This window comes from Lynx rufus, unplaced genomic scaffold (genome assembly GCF_022079265.1).
Source record: "Lynx rufus isolate CCGP_SWC_20201006 ecotype Redwood Valley unplaced genomic scaffold, mLynRuf1.p SCAF_16, whole genome shotgun sequence".
Classification (NCBI taxonomy): domain Eukaryota; kingdom Metazoa; phylum Chordata; class Mammalia; order Carnivora; family Felidae; genus Lynx; species Lynx rufus.
This window is the reverse complement of record NW_025814830.1, coordinates 16417807-16436051: the sequence shown is the minus strand read 5'-3', so window position 1 is coordinate 16436051 and position 18245 is coordinate 16417807. Positions and strand designations below refer to the sequence as shown.

At 49.9% G+C, this 18245-nt stretch overlaps 1 protein-coding gene across 4 annotated transcripts in view; it reads right to left on the bottom strand.

The window, feature by feature from the left end:
• ANKRD27 (ankyrin repeat domain 27) overlaps positions 1 to 18245 on the bottom strand; it is a 51753-nt gene that overhangs the window by 7882 nt on the left and 25626 nt on the right. For 3 of the 4 annotated variants that reach the window (XM_047078316.1, XM_047078318.1, XM_047078320.1), the window contains 10 exons: positions 14531 to 14623; positions 13313 to 13440; positions 12671 to 12753; positions 12192 to 12307; positions 11699 to 11791; positions 9920 to 10117; positions 8214 to 8273; positions 8001 to 8117; positions 6413 to 6457; positions 4587 to 4709 (listed from right to left, as the gene is read on the bottom strand). In XM_047078316.1, coding sequence (XP_046934272.1) covers positions 4587 to 4709; positions 6413 to 6457; positions 8001 to 8117; positions 8214 to 8273; positions 9920 to 10117; positions 11699 to 11791; positions 12192 to 12307; positions 12671 to 12753; positions 13313 to 13440; positions 14531 to 14623 — 1056 coding nt within the window. The remainder of the gene's footprint in view (positions 1 to 4586; positions 4710 to 6412; positions 6458 to 8000; positions 8118 to 8213; positions 8274 to 9919; positions 10118 to 11698; positions 11792 to 12191; positions 12308 to 12670; positions 12754 to 13312; positions 13441 to 14530; positions 14624 to 18245) is intronic. The other variant, XM_047078319.1, reaches the window with a different exon arrangement.

Below are 18245 nucleotides of genomic sequence, written 5' to 3'. Positions count from 1 at the left end.
ACTGGGAATTGAAGCCAGGCGCCCCCCCACCGTCCCTGTGCAAAATTTGGGGGCACGGTGGGATCCAGAATCAGGTGGCCCACAGGTGAATTCCTACAACTGGAGAAAGGTAAGATATCCCAAAGGAGTAACTTCTATTTTCAAGAGACCAACCCCCTGAAATGATACCTTATTTATGCCAAGGCAGTTCAGCGGGAAACAGAAAGTCTGTTCGACAAACGGCGCCGAACTACTGGATCCCCACATACGGAGAAAGTGCACATCAGCCCTTACTCCACCACACAAGAACTATAAACGCCTCACGGACCTAGATGTGAGAGCCACGACTGTGTCGTACTTCACTTTCCTGGAGTGAATGCACGAGGAAATCCTTGCAACACTGGGATGAGCAAAGATCTCTTAGGGAAGACACAAAAAGCAAAAACCATAAAGGAAGAGTTTGACAAGCTGGTTTTCAATGGTTCTTCTTGGAAAGACACAACTAAGAAAATGAAGAGGCAAGTCCCAGAGTGGGAGAAAATACCTGCGTTATGTAGGTCTGATGAAAGAGGTGCACCCCACCAGAATTTTAAAACAACAGGTTCTTACAACGCAAATGGACAATCCGATGTTAAGAAAAAAATAGGCAAAAGATCTGGGGGGAGAAAATCTGTATTTGTATCATGGAGATACTGTGCACTGTGCCGGTGGTTACACGACCATGTCAAGCCTCATAGAGCTGTTTGCTGCTTAGCTCCATCGTTCGTCATTTTTATCACGAAACTACCTTACGAGTCACAACGGTTTTAAAATCAATCATGCCAATGTAAGGACAATCAACTAGTAATTTCTTCTTGAGAGAGAGAGCGCGTGCACGCACACAAGCAGGGGAGGGACAGATAAGGAGGGAGAGAGAGGATCCCAAGCAGGCTCCATGTTGTCAGTGTAGAGACTGATGTAGGGCTCCGTCCCACGAACCGTGAGACCATGACCTGAGCCAAAATCAAGAGTTGGACACTTAACTGATTCAGCCACCCAGGAGCCCCTCAATCAATAATTAGAAGGACAAACAAGGGGCGCCTGAGTGGTTCAGTTGGTTGAGCGTCCAACTTCAGCTCAGGTCATGATCTCAGGGTTCGTGAGTTTGAGCCCCATGTCGGGCTCTGTGCTGACAGCTCAGAGCCTGGAGCCTGCTTCCCATTCTGTGTCTCCCTCTCTCTCTCGGCCTCTCCCCCTGCTCATGCTCCATCTCTCTCTCTCTCTCAAAATAAATAAACATTAAAAAAAAAAGGACAAACATTTATAAACCATATAACCGAAAACAAACATTAAATTAAGATATCAAATCATACATTTTGATAATAAAATCATTATGTCAGCGTTTTACGTGACTGGCCAAGAATTAAAACTGGTTATCCAGTTCACTTTTTGCTGATTAAGAAGGTTCTCTCTCAGAAAAACTGCATGCAAAGTTAGAGGGGTGAATTTTGCTGCATGTAAATTGTACCTCAAAACTAAAAAACAAACAAATGAAGGAACAGGGAGAAAAAACGCAATGAAATACCACTGCACACCTACAGGAGCGACTACAGTTAAAAAGTCACAAGGATATCGAGCAACCAGAACTCTCACACACCAGTGGCAGGAATGGAAAATGCCATAATCACTCTGGAAAAATGGCAGTTTCTTATGAAGTTACACATGCACTTACTACAAAATCCAGCAATCATAACCTGAGGCATATACCCAAGTAAATGCATATTTATACAAAGACTTGTTCACAAATGTTTACACTAGCTTTCTTCACAAAGCCCAGAGCAGGGAACTACTCAAATGTTCATCAAGGGGTGATTAGATAAACTGTCGTATAGTCAACAAAACACTACCCAGCAATAACACTACCGCTGATCCAACATGGATCTCAAAACATTCTGCTGAGTGAAGGAAGCCAGACTCAAAAGAGCGTGTACTGCCTGGTTCCATTCACACTAAATTCTAGAAAATGCCAATGAGCCTGTCATGATGGACAGCAGACCGGTGGTGCCTGGGACAGGGGAGGAAGGGGGAAAGCAAGAGTTTCAAAGCAGCCCAAGAAAACCCTCAGAAGTGATGGTCATGTTCTGTATCTTGCTGTAGTAAAGGTTTTTAGGGGTTTTTTTTAATGTTTATTTATTTTTGAGAGAGAGAGAGAGAGAGGGAGAGAGAGAGATGGGTTCAAAGGATCTGAAGCGGGCTGTGCGCTGACAGCAGAGAGGCTGATGTGGGGCTCAAACTCATGACCCGTGAGATCATGACCTGAGCCGAAGTCAGATGCTTAACCGACTAAGCCACCCAGGTGCCCCTCAATAAAGGCTTTTTAAACAAACACCCTAAACACACAAGTGGGCTAGAAGATGGTGGGGTCCAGGGGTGGTTAACTAAATCACAGACGGAGAGCAACTCCCATATAAATGTATTTCTTATGTCTTCTGCATCTTTTTGAGACATTTCAAAATGAGCAAAAGGTAAGAGGTTTTCAAAAAGCAGAGAACGTAAGATTTTATTCGATAAATCCAGCAGTTATTTTAATGTGTAATTCAGTTTCTTGTTACAACTAGCGAACCATGAGGCGGGGAAGAAGAGAGTGTAGGAAAATGGCAAGAACAGGGACGGATGCAGTAACTGCCTCTAGCCACACACAGTCACTGACCGGACCTGAAGTATTGTCACCTCACATCGTATTCTCTGAAACACCGTCCGCCTTTTTTATTTTCATAGCAGTCTGTAGAGGGGGAATCATTCTCTGGGCTGTATATATCCAGCAGCATGGGGACAGGACAGAAGTTGCACATTCCCAATGTGCACATGACCCTGCAGCTAGATGAAAAGCTACATGTGAATGAAAGTTTAATCTTTTCAATATCATTGGGTTAAAATAACCCACACTGAAGGGGCACCTGGGGGGCTCAGTCGCTTAGGTATCTGACTGTGGCTCAGGTCATGATCTCACGGTTCGTGAGTTCAAGCTCCGCATTGGGCTTTGTGCTGACAGCTCAGAGCCTGGAGCCTGCTTCAGATTCTGTGTCTCCTTCTCTCTCTGCCCCTCCCCCACTCACACTCTGTCTCTCTTTCTCTCTCTCGAAAACAAACATTAAAAAAGAAAAATTTAAAAAAAAAATAACCCACAGTGAAGCTTTTTTAAATAAGGCAACATTATCTTATAATACAAAGGACAACACCACTATACATGTTTTCTGGAGTCAAATTAATTTTCTCAGTATGGGACATACACAATCAAGTTAAATAACTAGCACACAAGCGCATGCTAGATGCACAATACCATCTACAATTGCTCAAAAGAAGATGAAATATTTAAGTGTACACTTAAGAAAATATGGACAGGATCTCTATGCTAAAAATCACAAAATGATGAAGAAATCGAAGAAGGCCTAAATATTTGGAGAGATATACCATGTTCATGAAAACACAACACAGTAAAGACGTCGTTTCTTCCCAACTTGATCTACAGTTTTAATGCATTTCCTACCAAAATCCTAATAAGATTTTTGGTAGTCATAAACAAACTTATTCTAAAATATATACAGAAAGGCATAGGCCATAGAATAGCTAAAATGATCCTGGCAAAGAAGAGTAAGTTAGGGAGAATCACTCTACCCAATACTGAGGCTTCCTATAGCTACAGTAATCAAGACAGTGTGGAACTGATGAAGGGACAGACACACAGATCCACGGAACAGAACACAGAGTCCAGAGATAGACCCACAGCATATATTATCTGAGGTAGAACAGCAAGTCTTTGGAGAAAGGATGGTCTTTTCAACAAGGGGTGTGGAACGGGTGGACATCCATAGACGAAAAAGGGAACCTCAACCTAAATCTCACACCTTGTAAAAAATTAGCTCAGGGGTTCTGGGATGGCAGGGAAACAGGAGGGTGTGGGAAAGGGCAGCACGGGTGGCTCTTCCTGTGGCAAGGGAGCTGGTTAGTACCTTCACTGTGGATGTACAAAGCTATGCGTGCGATCAAGGTGAACACGCATGCACACGTGGGTACAAGCAAAATCGGAGAAATGTGGATAAGATGTGTGGATGGTTTCTATATCTATATCCTGGTTGGGATACTGTTCTATGGCTCTGCAAGCTGTTAGCACTGGGGGAGACTGGGTAAAGGGCACAGGGAATCCTCTGTACTTGGAGGGAGGATCCTCCCACAGGGGGTACCAACTTGAGCAAAGACAGCGGGCCATGGATCTCAAATGCAGCTTCCTCAGGGGTCTGGCAGCCAGGTGGACAGACACCCTCAGGTGCATCTGTTCATGAACTCTTGCCTTGTGACTCGGGGGCCCAGAGAGCAGTTGAAACATTTGAGCACGTGCGTATGTCCCTGCTCACTGCCCTGCTCGTTCAGAAGGCAGGCCGCCCAAGCCAGATCCACCCTGGTGTTGGCTTTTCTCCTCCCGGAACTAAACAACGAATCCCCACATCTCAGGGATACCAACTTCCAGCCACTCAGTAACTAGCTGGCTGACAAGCAGACAACTTTCCTAAGGGGAAAGAGAAGAATCTGCCTCCCCACCCTCACCGCCACCAAGAGAAGCAAGGCCAAACCTTTTGAGCCGGAGCACACTTCGGGCACTGGCACAAGGGGTGACAAAAGTCAACATCTTCTGCACTGACAGTGTCCTCCACCTCGTCCAGGTCCTCCTCTGTCCACTCCAAAAGGTAACGCACCTGGTGTTGGGCAGGAAGGAGAACAGGACTTAAGACTCATCCTTGGTTCCTTTACAAGCTACGGTATCTCCCCCTCCCTCCTTCTGTCCCACGTACACGTACATGTACACACACACACACACACACACACACACAGCTGCTCCCAAGTCAGGGCCAACACGTCCTCAACCACCACCGTGACCGACACACAACTGGGTTCACAGCACGCAAACCTTTCTCAGTCCTTTTTCCAGCGAACCAGAGAACTTACGCTACCATTTCTCCAGCTTGTCAGGCATTCGTTCATCTTAGAAAGGGAAGAATGGTGCCGCTGTCACACCCTGGTCCCGGAGCATTTACTGAGCACCTTGCCTGGTGTCACCTAATTGCACACTCTCAACACCCAGCCGTCCCTTCTAAGCTGGGAGAAAACTCTGAGAGGGAACAACCTGTCCAAAGCCACACAACTAGGAAGTGGTGGTCGGAACCTACACACAGGCTCCCTGACTCCACGCCAGCGTCCCGTAGGTGACCACGCGCTAGCCCGTAGGTGAAAGTACTGCAGACCACCAAGAGGTCAAATTTATGCTCCAGTAAAAACTGGTGTCTAGGATATTAAATCTGAAAAACGGAAACAACGGAAGTACATTTCTAGGCCTAGTTCTGAGCACTCTAAGCTCGTGCATGCAGGGAGTGACAAGGGTTCCAAGAAGACCCCCTTCCAGCCCAAACGTCTTTCCTTCAGGTCCCTTCCACATCCTGACAGCAGATACACCACAGGGCGGAAACACCAAAGGTGTCGACTCAGGGGCCACACCTAACAGGCCCCCTAACAGAGACAGATGAGGGCCGGTGACAAGAACGGGGGGGAGTGGAGGGGCAGGTGCCTTGGGCAGGGGGTCAGAGGCTGTCATGTGTGTAGATTAGTTTGGGTGCTGACCCCAAGACACTGGCCAGTCTGCCTCTGCTCACCTCTTTCACGAACGGCCTCAGCCCCGTCACCTACCCACAGGAGGAAGAGGAGTGGGTGTATCATGATGCAGGGACGGCCATCCTCTCTTCTCCACAAAGACTATGTCACCGGCTCACACCATGGCTCCCAGAGTGCCTGAAGAAGTCCTACTTTGCTTCCTCCAAAGAATGCTGGGTTCTCCCGGGGCCAGTCTCACAAGAGGACAGAGATACAGACACCATGTCCTGCCCTCCAGAGGAACCGTGTGCCAGTCTGATGGATTAGCAGTGGTCTCAGACCACTCAAGCCTCAGACCTCAGCCTCCTGCCCAGGCGCCAGAGCCACCCACAACTTCCACAGGGCCACACCGGCACCTCTGGGCTCCGGCCCTCCATCCTCCACCCCTCCATCCTCTACCCCTCCATCCTCCACCCCTCCTCTCTGCCAGCCCTGCCCACACATCCTGTTCCCCAATAGCGGGCCAGGCTCTGAGTCCACACTCTGAGCTCCTGCACACGGGAGGGCTGGCCAACACCTCATCAGCCTCCGGGAACGTGAATATCTAAAAGGCTCGCTATGCGACTTTACATCCACCTGCTTGTCACGTGAAGGGAAACTGCTAACATCTCCATTACCACATAGTCATTGAACGCAGCCCTTCCGAGTGAAAGTGAACAGAACTCGGCTCCTGGAGGAACCACAGACAAGAAACACCCATACAGCTCTTTTCAACCAAGAGCAAGCTTTTTCAGATGCGCTTCTCAAAACTCACCATTTCTAGATCTCCATCAGCAACCGCTCTTAAAAGTTTGTCTACCTTAATTAAAGGAAAAAGAGTGTTAGAAAATGATTTCAATAATAAAGCAATAAAAGAAATAACGCCTGGGTGGGCGCCTGGGTGGCTCAGTCGGTTAAACGTCTGACTTCGGCTCAGGTCGTGGTCTCGTGGTTTGAGTTTGAGCCCTGCATCGGGCTCTGTGGCTGACGGCTCAGAGCCTGGAGCCTGCTTCTGATTCTGTGTCTGTGTCTTTCTCTGCTCCTTCCCTGCTCATGCTCTGTCTGTCTCTGTCTCTCAACAATAAATAAATCTTAAAAAAAAAAAATTAAAAAAAAAAAACAAAAGAAATAGTAACCAAGTCTGAAAACCTAGTAGTTCTGGTTGGTCTGTTGGTCTATTGGAGTTTTAACATCTCATTCAGTATCTTTTTTTTTTTTTAATTTTTTTTTAACGTTTATTTATTTTTGAGACAGGGAGAGACAGCATGAATGGGGGAGGGTCAGAGAGAGAGGGAGACACAGAATTTGAAACAGGCTCCAGGCTCTGATCTGTCAGCACAGAGCCCGATGCGGGGCTTGAACTCACGGACCACGAGATCATGACCTGAGCCAAAGTCGGATGCTTAACCGACTGAGCCACCCAGGCGCCCCTCATTCAGTATCTTTCAAACATCCCTGAGACTGCCCCAGAAGGATGTCTGGGAGGGCTCCAGCATGCACTGAAGCCACTACCACCTGAGCTCTCTGAAAGGTCTCTGCTAATCACATGGCCAAGTGACATGATGGTGCTTCCTAGGAGCCCAGCCACCTTCTAGAACCACACGTATTCAGCCCTCAGCATCTGACAGCTGAGGGGACACCAGGGGGCACACCCCTCCCAGGAACAACTTCAGGTCTCCGTTAGACTTTGGAATGTGTCTCTTGGCTTGTGCTGCTGTGCTATCGACTCGAGCTAAGCTTATCAGGCCTTCCAAGAGCAGATCACGGCATGGGGGCGGCAGGCAACAGATGCCCTGGGTGGACACAGTGAGGTTCCCATCCACAGGGGAAGAGGGGAAGGAGTCGTGGCACATGCATGGGATGGTCTGCTCTGGGGGCTGACGCTGGACAAGCTCTCGGGTAGATTAAGTGGAGAAAAAAAAAAACAGGCTATAAACCACCTTTTACAGAACACAATGTGTTCGCAAGAAGTCAGAAATGACGCATCAGGTTGACAAGGATGCTTATGGAGTGGGTCGTAAGGGGAGAGAATTTAGTTTGTAAAATGGTCTTAAATCTGTGGACCGACAGGAGACTTGACTTGGGACTTTTCCTAGAAGGCTCCTTCTTCTCTCCCTTTGCCGCGCGCGCACACACACACACACACACACACACAATCCCTAAGGCGAAGAGCTGTTTCAGGAGCTGACCATGCAAGAAGCAAGGCAAGAATTGGCTGGGCTCCCTCCAGGCCACGGCAGACAAGTTGGCCCAGTAGTGCCGGTGATGGCCCGCTAGGCAGCTCTCATCACGCCGTGGCTCTTTAAGTAGCAGCCGTGACGCAGGGCCACCATCCCGTCCGCCCTCCCGTCTGGGAGCCTCACCTCTCTGTAGTCCTTCTTGGGCTCCTGTACGGAGCGTGCCAGCACAGAGGAGAAGCTGGAGGTAGAGGAGGCCTGGCTGATGGAGTCCACAGGGCGCTGAGCGGGCTGCACTGGGACCTGCAGCCAGGGGGACCGACAGGAGAAGGGCCTCGTGAGGGCCAGAGCAGGCCCTGGGCTCAGAGAGGGCCACCAAGCCCAGCCCTGTCCACTCACCTCGGAAGACTTCCTCCTCTTCTCGAAGGACAAATGACGGGCTTCCATTATTGACAGAATCTAGGAGGAGAAGGGGATATGGAAGATACTGAACGAGGAAGGCTGCCAGAGCATCATCACCCATATGCCCTGCTGCCTGCCCATCCCCTCGGAAGGTCACGCGGCCCAACCACACCCTTGGAGGGACAGAGAAACCACAGCCTGAACGGGCAGGAGCTCACTCAAGATCACACTGACTAAGCACGGGCTTCCTGCTGCCACCCCTCTGTTCCTGCTGTCTACCAGCTGGGGCTTTCCGTGAATGGGCTCAGAGGACAAGAGAAGCCCAGGAACAGAAGGGGCCCCTGGGCTGTTTGTCCACAGACACAAAGTGTGACCTTCCCACTGGCACCCCCGGGTCTCGGGCAGGAACCGATCACAGCTGAGCCAAGAAGGCGGTCTGCCCTTCTCTCTACACATATCCTTCTAGAAGGGAGTACAGCGGTGGGAGAGCTCTCTGCTGCTCACGGACACCTCAGGCCAAGGGTGGCATTGCCCATCCCATCAGCTCTGGCCGCCACAGAGCCCGAGACCCCGAGAGTGCACGGGAAGCATGGCTGAGGCCCCCTGGGGTGAGGAGTGGGGATTTAAACCTTCAAAAACTGCTCCTGATCTTATGTTGTGTTTTTATGACACACACAAAATAATGACAATAGTAACGACAAATAAAGAGGGCGGGAGGAAAGATCTGGAGGTGATGAGTACGTCCATGGCATGGGTTACAGAGCCGGTCTGTGTGTACCCCACTGAATTGTATATATTAAAGAAGTTCAGCTTTTTGTATGTCAATTGTACCTCAATAAAGTGGCTGAAAAACAAAAACCGCTCCCCTAGAAAAAGACCGGAACACTGAGAGAACGCCCTGGAAGACAGATGGCAATTGTGTAAGAAGCCAGTGAAACGTTAAGGGGCAGAGAGCAGAGCCTAGGCAAAGGGAGGTGGCTGGAGACCCAGATTAACACAGAATCGCTGACATGACTGCAAATCCGTGATGTTCTGGGTGCAGTGTGACGGCCTCGGCCTTCCGCTGCCCTGGCCAGCGGGCCAACCGTGCTTCTCTGGAGGTGTCTCTTCAGCCAGAGCGGCTGCGAGAGGAGAGGCACAGAGAGCCGGCCTCTGTACATCCCTCGTTCCCCACCCGCCCACGAGCTGAGCACTCTGACCACACTCCGTGTTCCCAGAAATTACGAACAGGGAAAGGAATCGCTCATTCGTGAGCCATTGAGGAAAGAAACCATACCCAACGATGTTCAAAACTGGCCAAAAGAGAATAAAGCTGTTAGGATGAAGTAACAGGAAGACAGAGCTCCGACGCTCACTGCCTCCATGCCCCGGGCCCCGTCCCTGCTTCTCTCGGCCAGAGCCATCGTCCTATTCCCCCCGCTCTGCCTGCTCATAAACCCACAGCACTCAGGGGTCGGGGCAGACTCTGCAGCGAGCAGCTCTTGGAACAATATGGACAAAATACGCGAGTGACGCTCAAAACAATATAAATAAGTAGGACCCATTAGCCACCAGGCCCCAAATGCAGCAGAGAGGGTGCAGGCCAAGCTCTGTTCTCAGGCACTAGCGTGCAGTTTGTCCAGCGCGGCCAAGAGCTAATCTCTGGACATTGATTTTTTTTTTGTTTTAAAGTCATATTGATGCTCGGAGATGAAAAAAGCTACCTTTGAGTTTAGGGCACACTTGAGGGGTGTTTCTTTCAGTCTGTTCTGGATCTCTGTGGAGGCTCCATTTTGTAGCAATGTCTCTATGATGCCTTGGTAGCCCCAACGTGCAGCTATGTGGAGTGGAGTGTCTCCTTTCTCGTTACCAATATCCAGTCTGCATGACTGCACGTCATAGTAGACCAGAGCCTTCACACACTGCAAAGAAAGCGGGAAATGCCACCGTTAAGTCACACGCTGAGCCTCGGGCGACGTCTGTGGATTCCACAGCTTCAGTCCACGTCCCAGGGGAATCTGGGCTCCGCTCACCAAGCAAGTGTGCGGGAACAGACAGACCTCAAAGGTTCCTTCCGGGTTACCTCATCAGGACACATCATTTTTTCTAAAGAACCCAACTGCCAATCAGTACAAAAAGGCTGAATAAATGGTGATGTGTCCATGTGCAGAGAGGAGTGACCATAGCAGGCATGAGACCGCTATCCCTTGAATGCTTGCAACGTTGGCCCTTGACTTGCAACGTTCCTGGAGGGCTTGGATTTGGGGAGTGTTCCCAGTCCCCTAATGCGTAAGAGTGGCTCACTGCGTCTAAATCATGCAACAATGTGGTTTATGCTGAACACCTGCTTTCCTTCCAGGAGTCTGGAATTCAGGTATGTGCCAGGCAGAGGGTATTCACCTGACTGGCTTCCAACAAAACCTTGGGCCTAGAGTCCCTAATGAGCTTTCCTGGTAGACAGCACTTCATATTTGCTGTTGTAACACACAGCTGGATGAACCAAGTATGTCCTGCGTGTCTCCCTGGAGACAGGACGCTTTGAAGCTTGCACCTGGGGTCCTCCAGACTTCACCCACTCACATTTCCCTGTGGTGACTGTGCTTTGTGTCCTTTTGCTATAATCAATCATAGCAATAATACCATATGCTGAGTCCTCTCAGTCGTCCTAGCAAAGTACTGAACCAAGGGGCAGTCTTGGGGACACAGACACCACACATGTAACAGATCACTGGGTAGTGATTAAAGAACGGGCTGGATCTACATTTACTGACCTACAGGATTTCCATGATGCACTGGTAATGAAGTAAGTTGCATAGGGGCACCTGGGTGGCTCAGTTGGTTAAGCATCTGACTCTTGATTTCGGCTCAGGTCGCGATCTCATGGTTCGTGAGTTCGAGTCCCGCGTCGGGCTCCGCACTGTCAGTGCAGAGCCCGCTTGGATTCTCTCTCTCCCTCTCTTTTTTCCCCCCTCCCCCTGCCCTCTCTCAAAATAAACAAACTTAAAAAAGAAAAAGTTGCATAAAGACGTGTAGGGTATGATCTTGTTTTTGCACATCAACCACCTAATCCGGCCTCAACCTGTATAAACCCACCCCTGTGTTACCACACAGAGAAGACGGAGACAGAGTGGCTGTGGCAAAATAACACACACACAGTTAAATGTTAAGTGGAGACAGAAATGATAGAATTTTTGCTATTGTTCCAAACCCCAAAACATAAAAACTGAATACGAACAAAGGTAAGAACCAGATGGCCGTGGGGATGAGTGACAATGATTTAATTTCAGGATAAGCTAACGGGCAATTAAAGTTTAGATTTCTGTTATTTCAGTAGAACATCTGCAATAAATTTAAGATGTTTTTAATTAAAAAGAAATTGCACGCCAAATGTTCCAATAACGATCGACATAAACTAACGATGTTAAACCAATCGGAAGTGCACCTCCCTCCAGGAGCGAGAAAGGGAAAGAACAGCTACCCTGGGAGCGGGAAGCGCCACTTACGTCTTCGTGGCCGTAGGTGCAGGCCAGGTGGAGAGGCGTGTTGCCGTTGTTGTCTTGCACCTCGGGGCTGGCTTTGTAGTGCAACAGCAGCAGCTTCCAAAGGAGAGGAGAGATCGGGTGAGCCCCAGCCCCCCTGGCCGCTGCAGGTGCACACTTCCCGCGGGAGGCGTAGCCTGGAGCCCCACGGGGAGGTGGCCCATTTCCAACTGCAACCATATCTCCCTACACTACAGTTAAAATGATCCATCACTCCCAGCCTTCCCTGCGAAGTGCTGAGACATTCAAGGAAAAGGCCTAGAGCCCCACCCTCCTTCCCCGAAGCCATCCTGTTGTGTCAGGTCTACACCGAAGGGTCTTGTCCCATGGACCCACAGGGAGACCCCTGAGGCTCAGACGCACAGCCCTTCCCTGAGGCTGCAGCAGACCCAAGATGCGACACAGGTGCATGACCACGAGGGCAGCACGCTGAGCCGGGGGTGGCTCCCCTGCTCACCGTCACACTCTGATAGCCCTTCTGGCACGCGAGATGAAGCGGGGCAGACCCGTGATAGTCCGTGGCGTTTACCACCGCGCCTTTGGAAACCAGGAGGTCAATGAGGGATGCCTGCCCTGGGGAACAGAAGGATTGCACCACAGAGAAGGAAAGAGCAGAGGCTCTCCAAACCCTAAATGTGAAGCCCCGTTATTTTACTCTCTTCTCTGGCAGGAGACATGCCAGGAAGTGTTTTTCTGCTCGAGAGGAACCAGAGCTAACATCAAGTCAGACTCTACAGATTCAGGACACTGTAGGGTGTCTGGAGGGGGCTCGGCTCCAGTCCACCCCTCAGCAACAGAAGGTGGTGAAGTGGCCCATGGCACGGCCCCTTCCACCCCCAACTCCACCGCCCTGTCCGTCAGGCCTCTGCTGAACCACCCCCAACTCCATCCCTCTGCCTTAAAAGCCCAACCAAAGGCCAACACAAAACCACATACCACAGAGGGCGGCCACATGGAGTGGTGTATGACCCCTGTCGTCTCTGGAAAATGGAGTCACAATGGAGGGATCGTTCAGCCTCCTAAAAGAGGAAGATACAGAAAAATATATCCTTGGAACAGAAGGGCAAAGCCTCTCCCTACCATGCTGGACATGCCAGGGTCCTGGGGCTAGCAGACAGATCTCAGGGGTGTGAGCCAAGCTGGGTCTCTTTAAGAGCTTCCCAGAGATCATCCAGTCCCTGCTTGACCTCCTGCAGGGTGAGGTGGCTGGTAGACTCCCTCCCCCCACCCACCCCCTCTAGGCCATGACATCCAGCGACACAGCCTGGAAACAGCCTGACGAAGGGAAGAGAAACCCGAAGGGTTACTGGGAGAAACTGACATCCCTCCCATCCTAAGATATACTTTCTGAGGCTTGGCAGGCTCTGTGCCTGCCTACTCTGGCATCCCGCCCCGCAGAGCGCCAAGTATTTTTACGAACTTTACCCCATCTGATTCTCCAAAGAGGCGGGTGTTTTTGTCTCCACTTTACAGCAGCAGAAGCGGAGCGCAGCGAGGGGAAGGTCTTTATTCAAAACTGCACAACTAGTGTGAAAGCCCTGCCCTGCCACTTGCTGGCCTCCCCGGGGACCTTCTTACCCGGAGACCAGTTTCTCACAGTCATCGCAGAAGCACAGAGGATGACACATCCTTTGGACGGCATCTTTATCTTGGTCACCTTGGCTCAGAAGTCTTTCCACTTCTTTCTGGTTACCTGAGGCAATGTGCTAAAAAGTGACATCAAAAATACTGTCAATCTTAAGGAATTACTTGCTTTTTAAGGCGTGAATTTTTGGAGCTTCCTTACAGAAGCCAGGATCTCTGTACAGATAAATGACACGACTTGCTCTTTGGGATGTGTTTCAAAATAACCTGGCGGACAGGGCAAGCGGGTGGGGGTGGAGACAAAAAAAAGACGAAGATAGCCCCGTGGGTGTGCATTTATACTCTGTTCACTTTTGGAAATGTTACAAATCTTCTGTAATTGAAGACAACAACGACGTGACAAAATTCCCAAACCAACGGTGGGGGAGGACCACACCTCCTGAACCTCAGTGTGGATGCTGACTCCTCACTAGCACACCCCTCGGTGCTGTCCCCTTGTATTCTAACAGAGCCTTGGTCTGGAGGGAAAGGGAACGGCTGCAGTTAGCAAGAGATCCATCAACCAACAGGCCTACAGGGCTCACCCCTGCGATTCCTGGATGTGCCCCTCTCAGGAGATGAGATGTTCTTGGGAGCACGTTGCCCCCGGGGAGTGCTCCACCAACACAGTGTGGTTCTGGGTAGCCAGAAGCACCCACAGGCTCCCGGAGGGGTGCCTTCACTCAGCCCTCGCCAACTACCCAGCAGGGTACCTTGTCAGCCTCCCAGGGCTCAATGCATGAGTGATGAAACCACCACCAGGCGCTGAGCTCCCAGCCTGGGGCGAGCTCCCACAAACACTGGCGACACGGGGCTCCTGGAGCCCAGGAGAGTTGTCAGCTCCGCAGAGGCCACCAGTGAGGCTCCACAGAGCAGACCACGGAGAACAAGTCATATTTTGCCGAGGGGAGAGAGGACAGCCGGGCAGAGGGCTGTCGGCGAGGCCCAGTGCCCTTGGTGTGCTGGCCCCTCCCGGCTGTGGCACAGCACACCTGGGGGGAGGTAGACAGACATAAAAGCTCAGTATTCCGGCCACCCACCCGGAGCACAAAAGGAACCGTGGTGTTTCACCAAGCAGACCGCCCCGACGGATTCTCCAGAGACCCCAGAGATGCAGAAAGATGAAACGTTCCTCACACACCTGCGCCCACAAGGATGTCTTGGGTGTCTTACCTTAAACAGACAATCAATGGGAGTTGAAGTCATCTGAGACAGTAAGCTCATTCGCTGCTTCAGGAACAGCCTGTCACCGAATCCTTCAGACTCCTGCAGGAAAAACCCAACAATCTGTTTTATCAACTTGTCACAAGATGTCAGTGCAGATCCTTCAAAATGGAGAGCCCGGGGGCAGTCCTTGCTACTTTGCACAGAACAGGATCGGCAGTGCCTCTCTCCCTGAGCCAGACAGCAGATCCGCAACCGGCTGGGAGAAGCACTTCCCGTCTGTCCCCACAGGAAGCGGCAGCTGTGATGGTCCCTTCCCGGTGGGGACGTGGGCGAGGGGTGGCACGCTGCAGATGCGCACCCCTGTGTGGAATGTGTCACCGCTAAGTGTGGAATGTAGCGTGCACACACCATCACTCTCCAGATCGAAGCCTGGATTGTCCTGTCCTCCTCCTCCTCCTCTCAAACTGCTGTCCTAACGCCTGCCTAGCCCTATCCCCTGCTACTTTATCTGGGCATACAGACGAGAAACCCATTTGACAGGCTGTTCTGCACTTCCCAGTGTCAACCAGCAGGAGAGAGAGGGGTCTTGCCTTTCTAACATACTTCGGAAAATAGCAGACAACATGGCCACTGTTCCCAAATCCTAGAACATACCGGGGTCCACCCCAAATAATAAACTCAGGTCTTGTATTGCAGGTAATATCTACCTAGCTACAAAAACCTAAAACTGCATCCTTACTTTATGAAATAATCCCTAGCAAGACACTTCAATGCTCACCGGAGCACCTGCAAATTGACTAATGACAAATTAACTTCCTCAGAAGTTTCAGTGGGAAGTAAAGGGAGATGTCTTCCCCAGCCAGTTGCTGCTAGAAGAACTCCCCAAACCCTGACAAAATTATGGGAGAAGGCCCTTGATGGCCCTATAAGTTCTGACTTTAGAGATCCAGCTAAAGACAGAGCCAACAGCACCTCAAGGGATGGCCCATTTCTGGGGTCCTCTGTCAGACAGGGTCCCTCACACCAGCTGCCCTGAAAGGATTAACCCGGCAAACACATACCAACCCCTCAGGGTGAGAGCCATTTTGCTCCCACCTACCATCGGGGATATAAGGCTCTAAAAACCTGTTTTTACTCAGTGATTTATAGGCCACGCAGCTTAATGTCAGAGAAATGTCAAATACATTGTTGCTCAGGTAAATCTGGGGTCCCTTCCTCGACTCTGGGTAACTACATGAATGGCAGTGATGAAGAGGGGCAAGCCCTGAGGTCCTGAATCTTCAAGGAGAAATGAGCTACCAGAAGAGACCACATATCAGCTCAGATCTATTTGGGAAAGGGGTAAATACTATTTATTAGAAGCTCAATAAAGAGACAAAGACCAGAAGCCCACAGAGCTGGAACAGAGTGCTCCCCGTTTTCTGGTCTACACAGGTTAAACTAGAGTCATCTCAGTAATGCTCATTTGCAAGAAGCTAGTCTTTATTTACGAGACTTTTAAGTCTTTGTGCTTAAAGAATATATATAAGGTCACCTCAAGTACAATGATATCTTGGGGGGTAAACTTTCTGTGAACCAACATCGTGTTATATAAAGAAGGAATAGTAAAACATAATTTGATTTACTAATACTTAGTCCTTAATGCTTTTCAGAAACCTCACCCGCTGTGTGCGGATACACTTAAGCTCCTTCCCCAGTAAAGGACACCAACACAGGGCAGTGGCCTCCCACATTCCAAGATGGAACTGCACTGCTGACAAGAATCCAGTCAGCAGCTAAGGACGAGGCAACGCCACCGGGAGAATCTCAGTGCCGGCGTCACAAAAGACAAGGAAGCCATACTACCTGCTCTGTCAATAAAGGTAAGGATCTCTCAGGCCTGACCCACTCAAGACCCAAGGGACTGGCTTCACGGCCAGCTGTAAGGATGATGCACACCTTGTCCCGACATCTGACAGGACCAACCACCCCCCACCCAGGAAGGCAGGACCAGGACCAGGGTCAGACACCCCGGACAAGAGGGGCACACTGGGCTGTGTCCCTACCTTGCCCACCCAAACTAATGGCCTTCCTTGGGGCCATCCATGCAGGATGCACCAGAGGACCAGGAAACAGAGATGCCCGGATGCAGGGGTGTTGGAAGAGCAAGTTAAGGGCACCAGGATCATCTTCTGCTTCACAAAGGCACTTTCAAATACCCTATTTGTTTCTCGTAAACTCCCAGCAGGAGGTCAAACATACAGCATCGTCTTCGGTGTAGACAAGAAATGGACATAAACTTAGAGAGACAGCCTTGCCCAGGGCAAACACAAGTTATCAGGCTCAAGCCAACACCAGCACAAGAAGGGCCACCCCTCAACACGCCCCCCAGTCCAGGGGCGCCTGGCTGGCTCTGTCGGTGGAGCACGCGACTCTGGATCTCGGGGTTGTGAGTTCAAGCCCTGTGTTGGGTGTAGAGATTACTTAAAATCTTAAATAAATAAAAATCAAACAAACAAACAAACAAACAAAAACCTCTCCCGACCCCACTTGGGACATTGTATGAAGTCAAAGTGGATGTGGGAAGCTGACTGCTGCTCTGTGGTCAGCCACCTCCTTATGCTCTGGTCAAAGGTTTCAAGCGTTGAGCTTCCTGCCTACACACCACAGAAAGTAAGCAATCAGGGTGGCCATGGTGCAGGACGGGGACGGCAAGGGGAGAGCTGCACCCTCAGGAGGCGGGCACCTCCCTCCAGGTGACCAGGGGCACCCCTGACCCCACGAGGGACGTCAGGCAATTCCTACCATCAGCCTACGTGCCAACAAGAGGAGCATAATCTCAAATTTTCCTTAAAAATATAATTGCATAGGCATAGAAAAAAGATACGTACCAAAAGGTTAGTAAGTCATCTCCAGCTAGTGAGTTTATGAGAGGTATTTATTCTCTTCACTGCAACTTTATACAGCTAGCCTGGCCCTTGAACAACACAGGTTTGAAGTGTATGGGTCTGCTTATATGGCGACAGACACAGCACAGTACTCTAAATGTATTTTCTCGGCCTTGTGTTTTTCTTAATAATGCTTTCTCTTCTCCAGCTTACTTTAAGGATACGGTATAGAATATGTACAACATACAAAATATGTCTTTTTTTTTTTTTAGGGTGTTTTTTTCTTTCTTTTTTTTTTTTTTTTTTTAGGTTTTTAGTTAATTATTTATTTATTTTTGAGAGAGAGAGAGAGAGAGAGAGAGCGAGCACGTGCACGAGCAGGGGAGGGGCAGAGAGAATGGGAGACACAGAATCCGAAGCAGGCTCCAGGCTCCGAGCTGTCAGCACAGAGCTGGACGCGGGGCTTGAACTCGTGAACCCTGAGATCCTGACCTGAGCCGAAGTCGGACTCTTAACTGACTGAGCCACCCAGGTGTCCCCCAAATATGTCTTAATTGACCGTTTATATTATTGGTAAGGCTTCTGGTCAACAGTAGACTACTCATAGTTAAGTTTTTGAGGAGTCGTAAGTTATATACCAATTTCCAACCGCACGGGGGGTCAGCAACTCTAATCCCTGCGTTGTTCAAGGGTCAACTGTATATTGCAAATATTGTTTGTAAGCAAGTATTGGTTTTCTCATCAGAAAAAAATACGACCACCGTTACAGTGTAAAATGCCATATATGATATAAATTATGTGAAGTATACACGGATGGGAAGACAGGAAAGCACATATACATGTTAACAATGAAT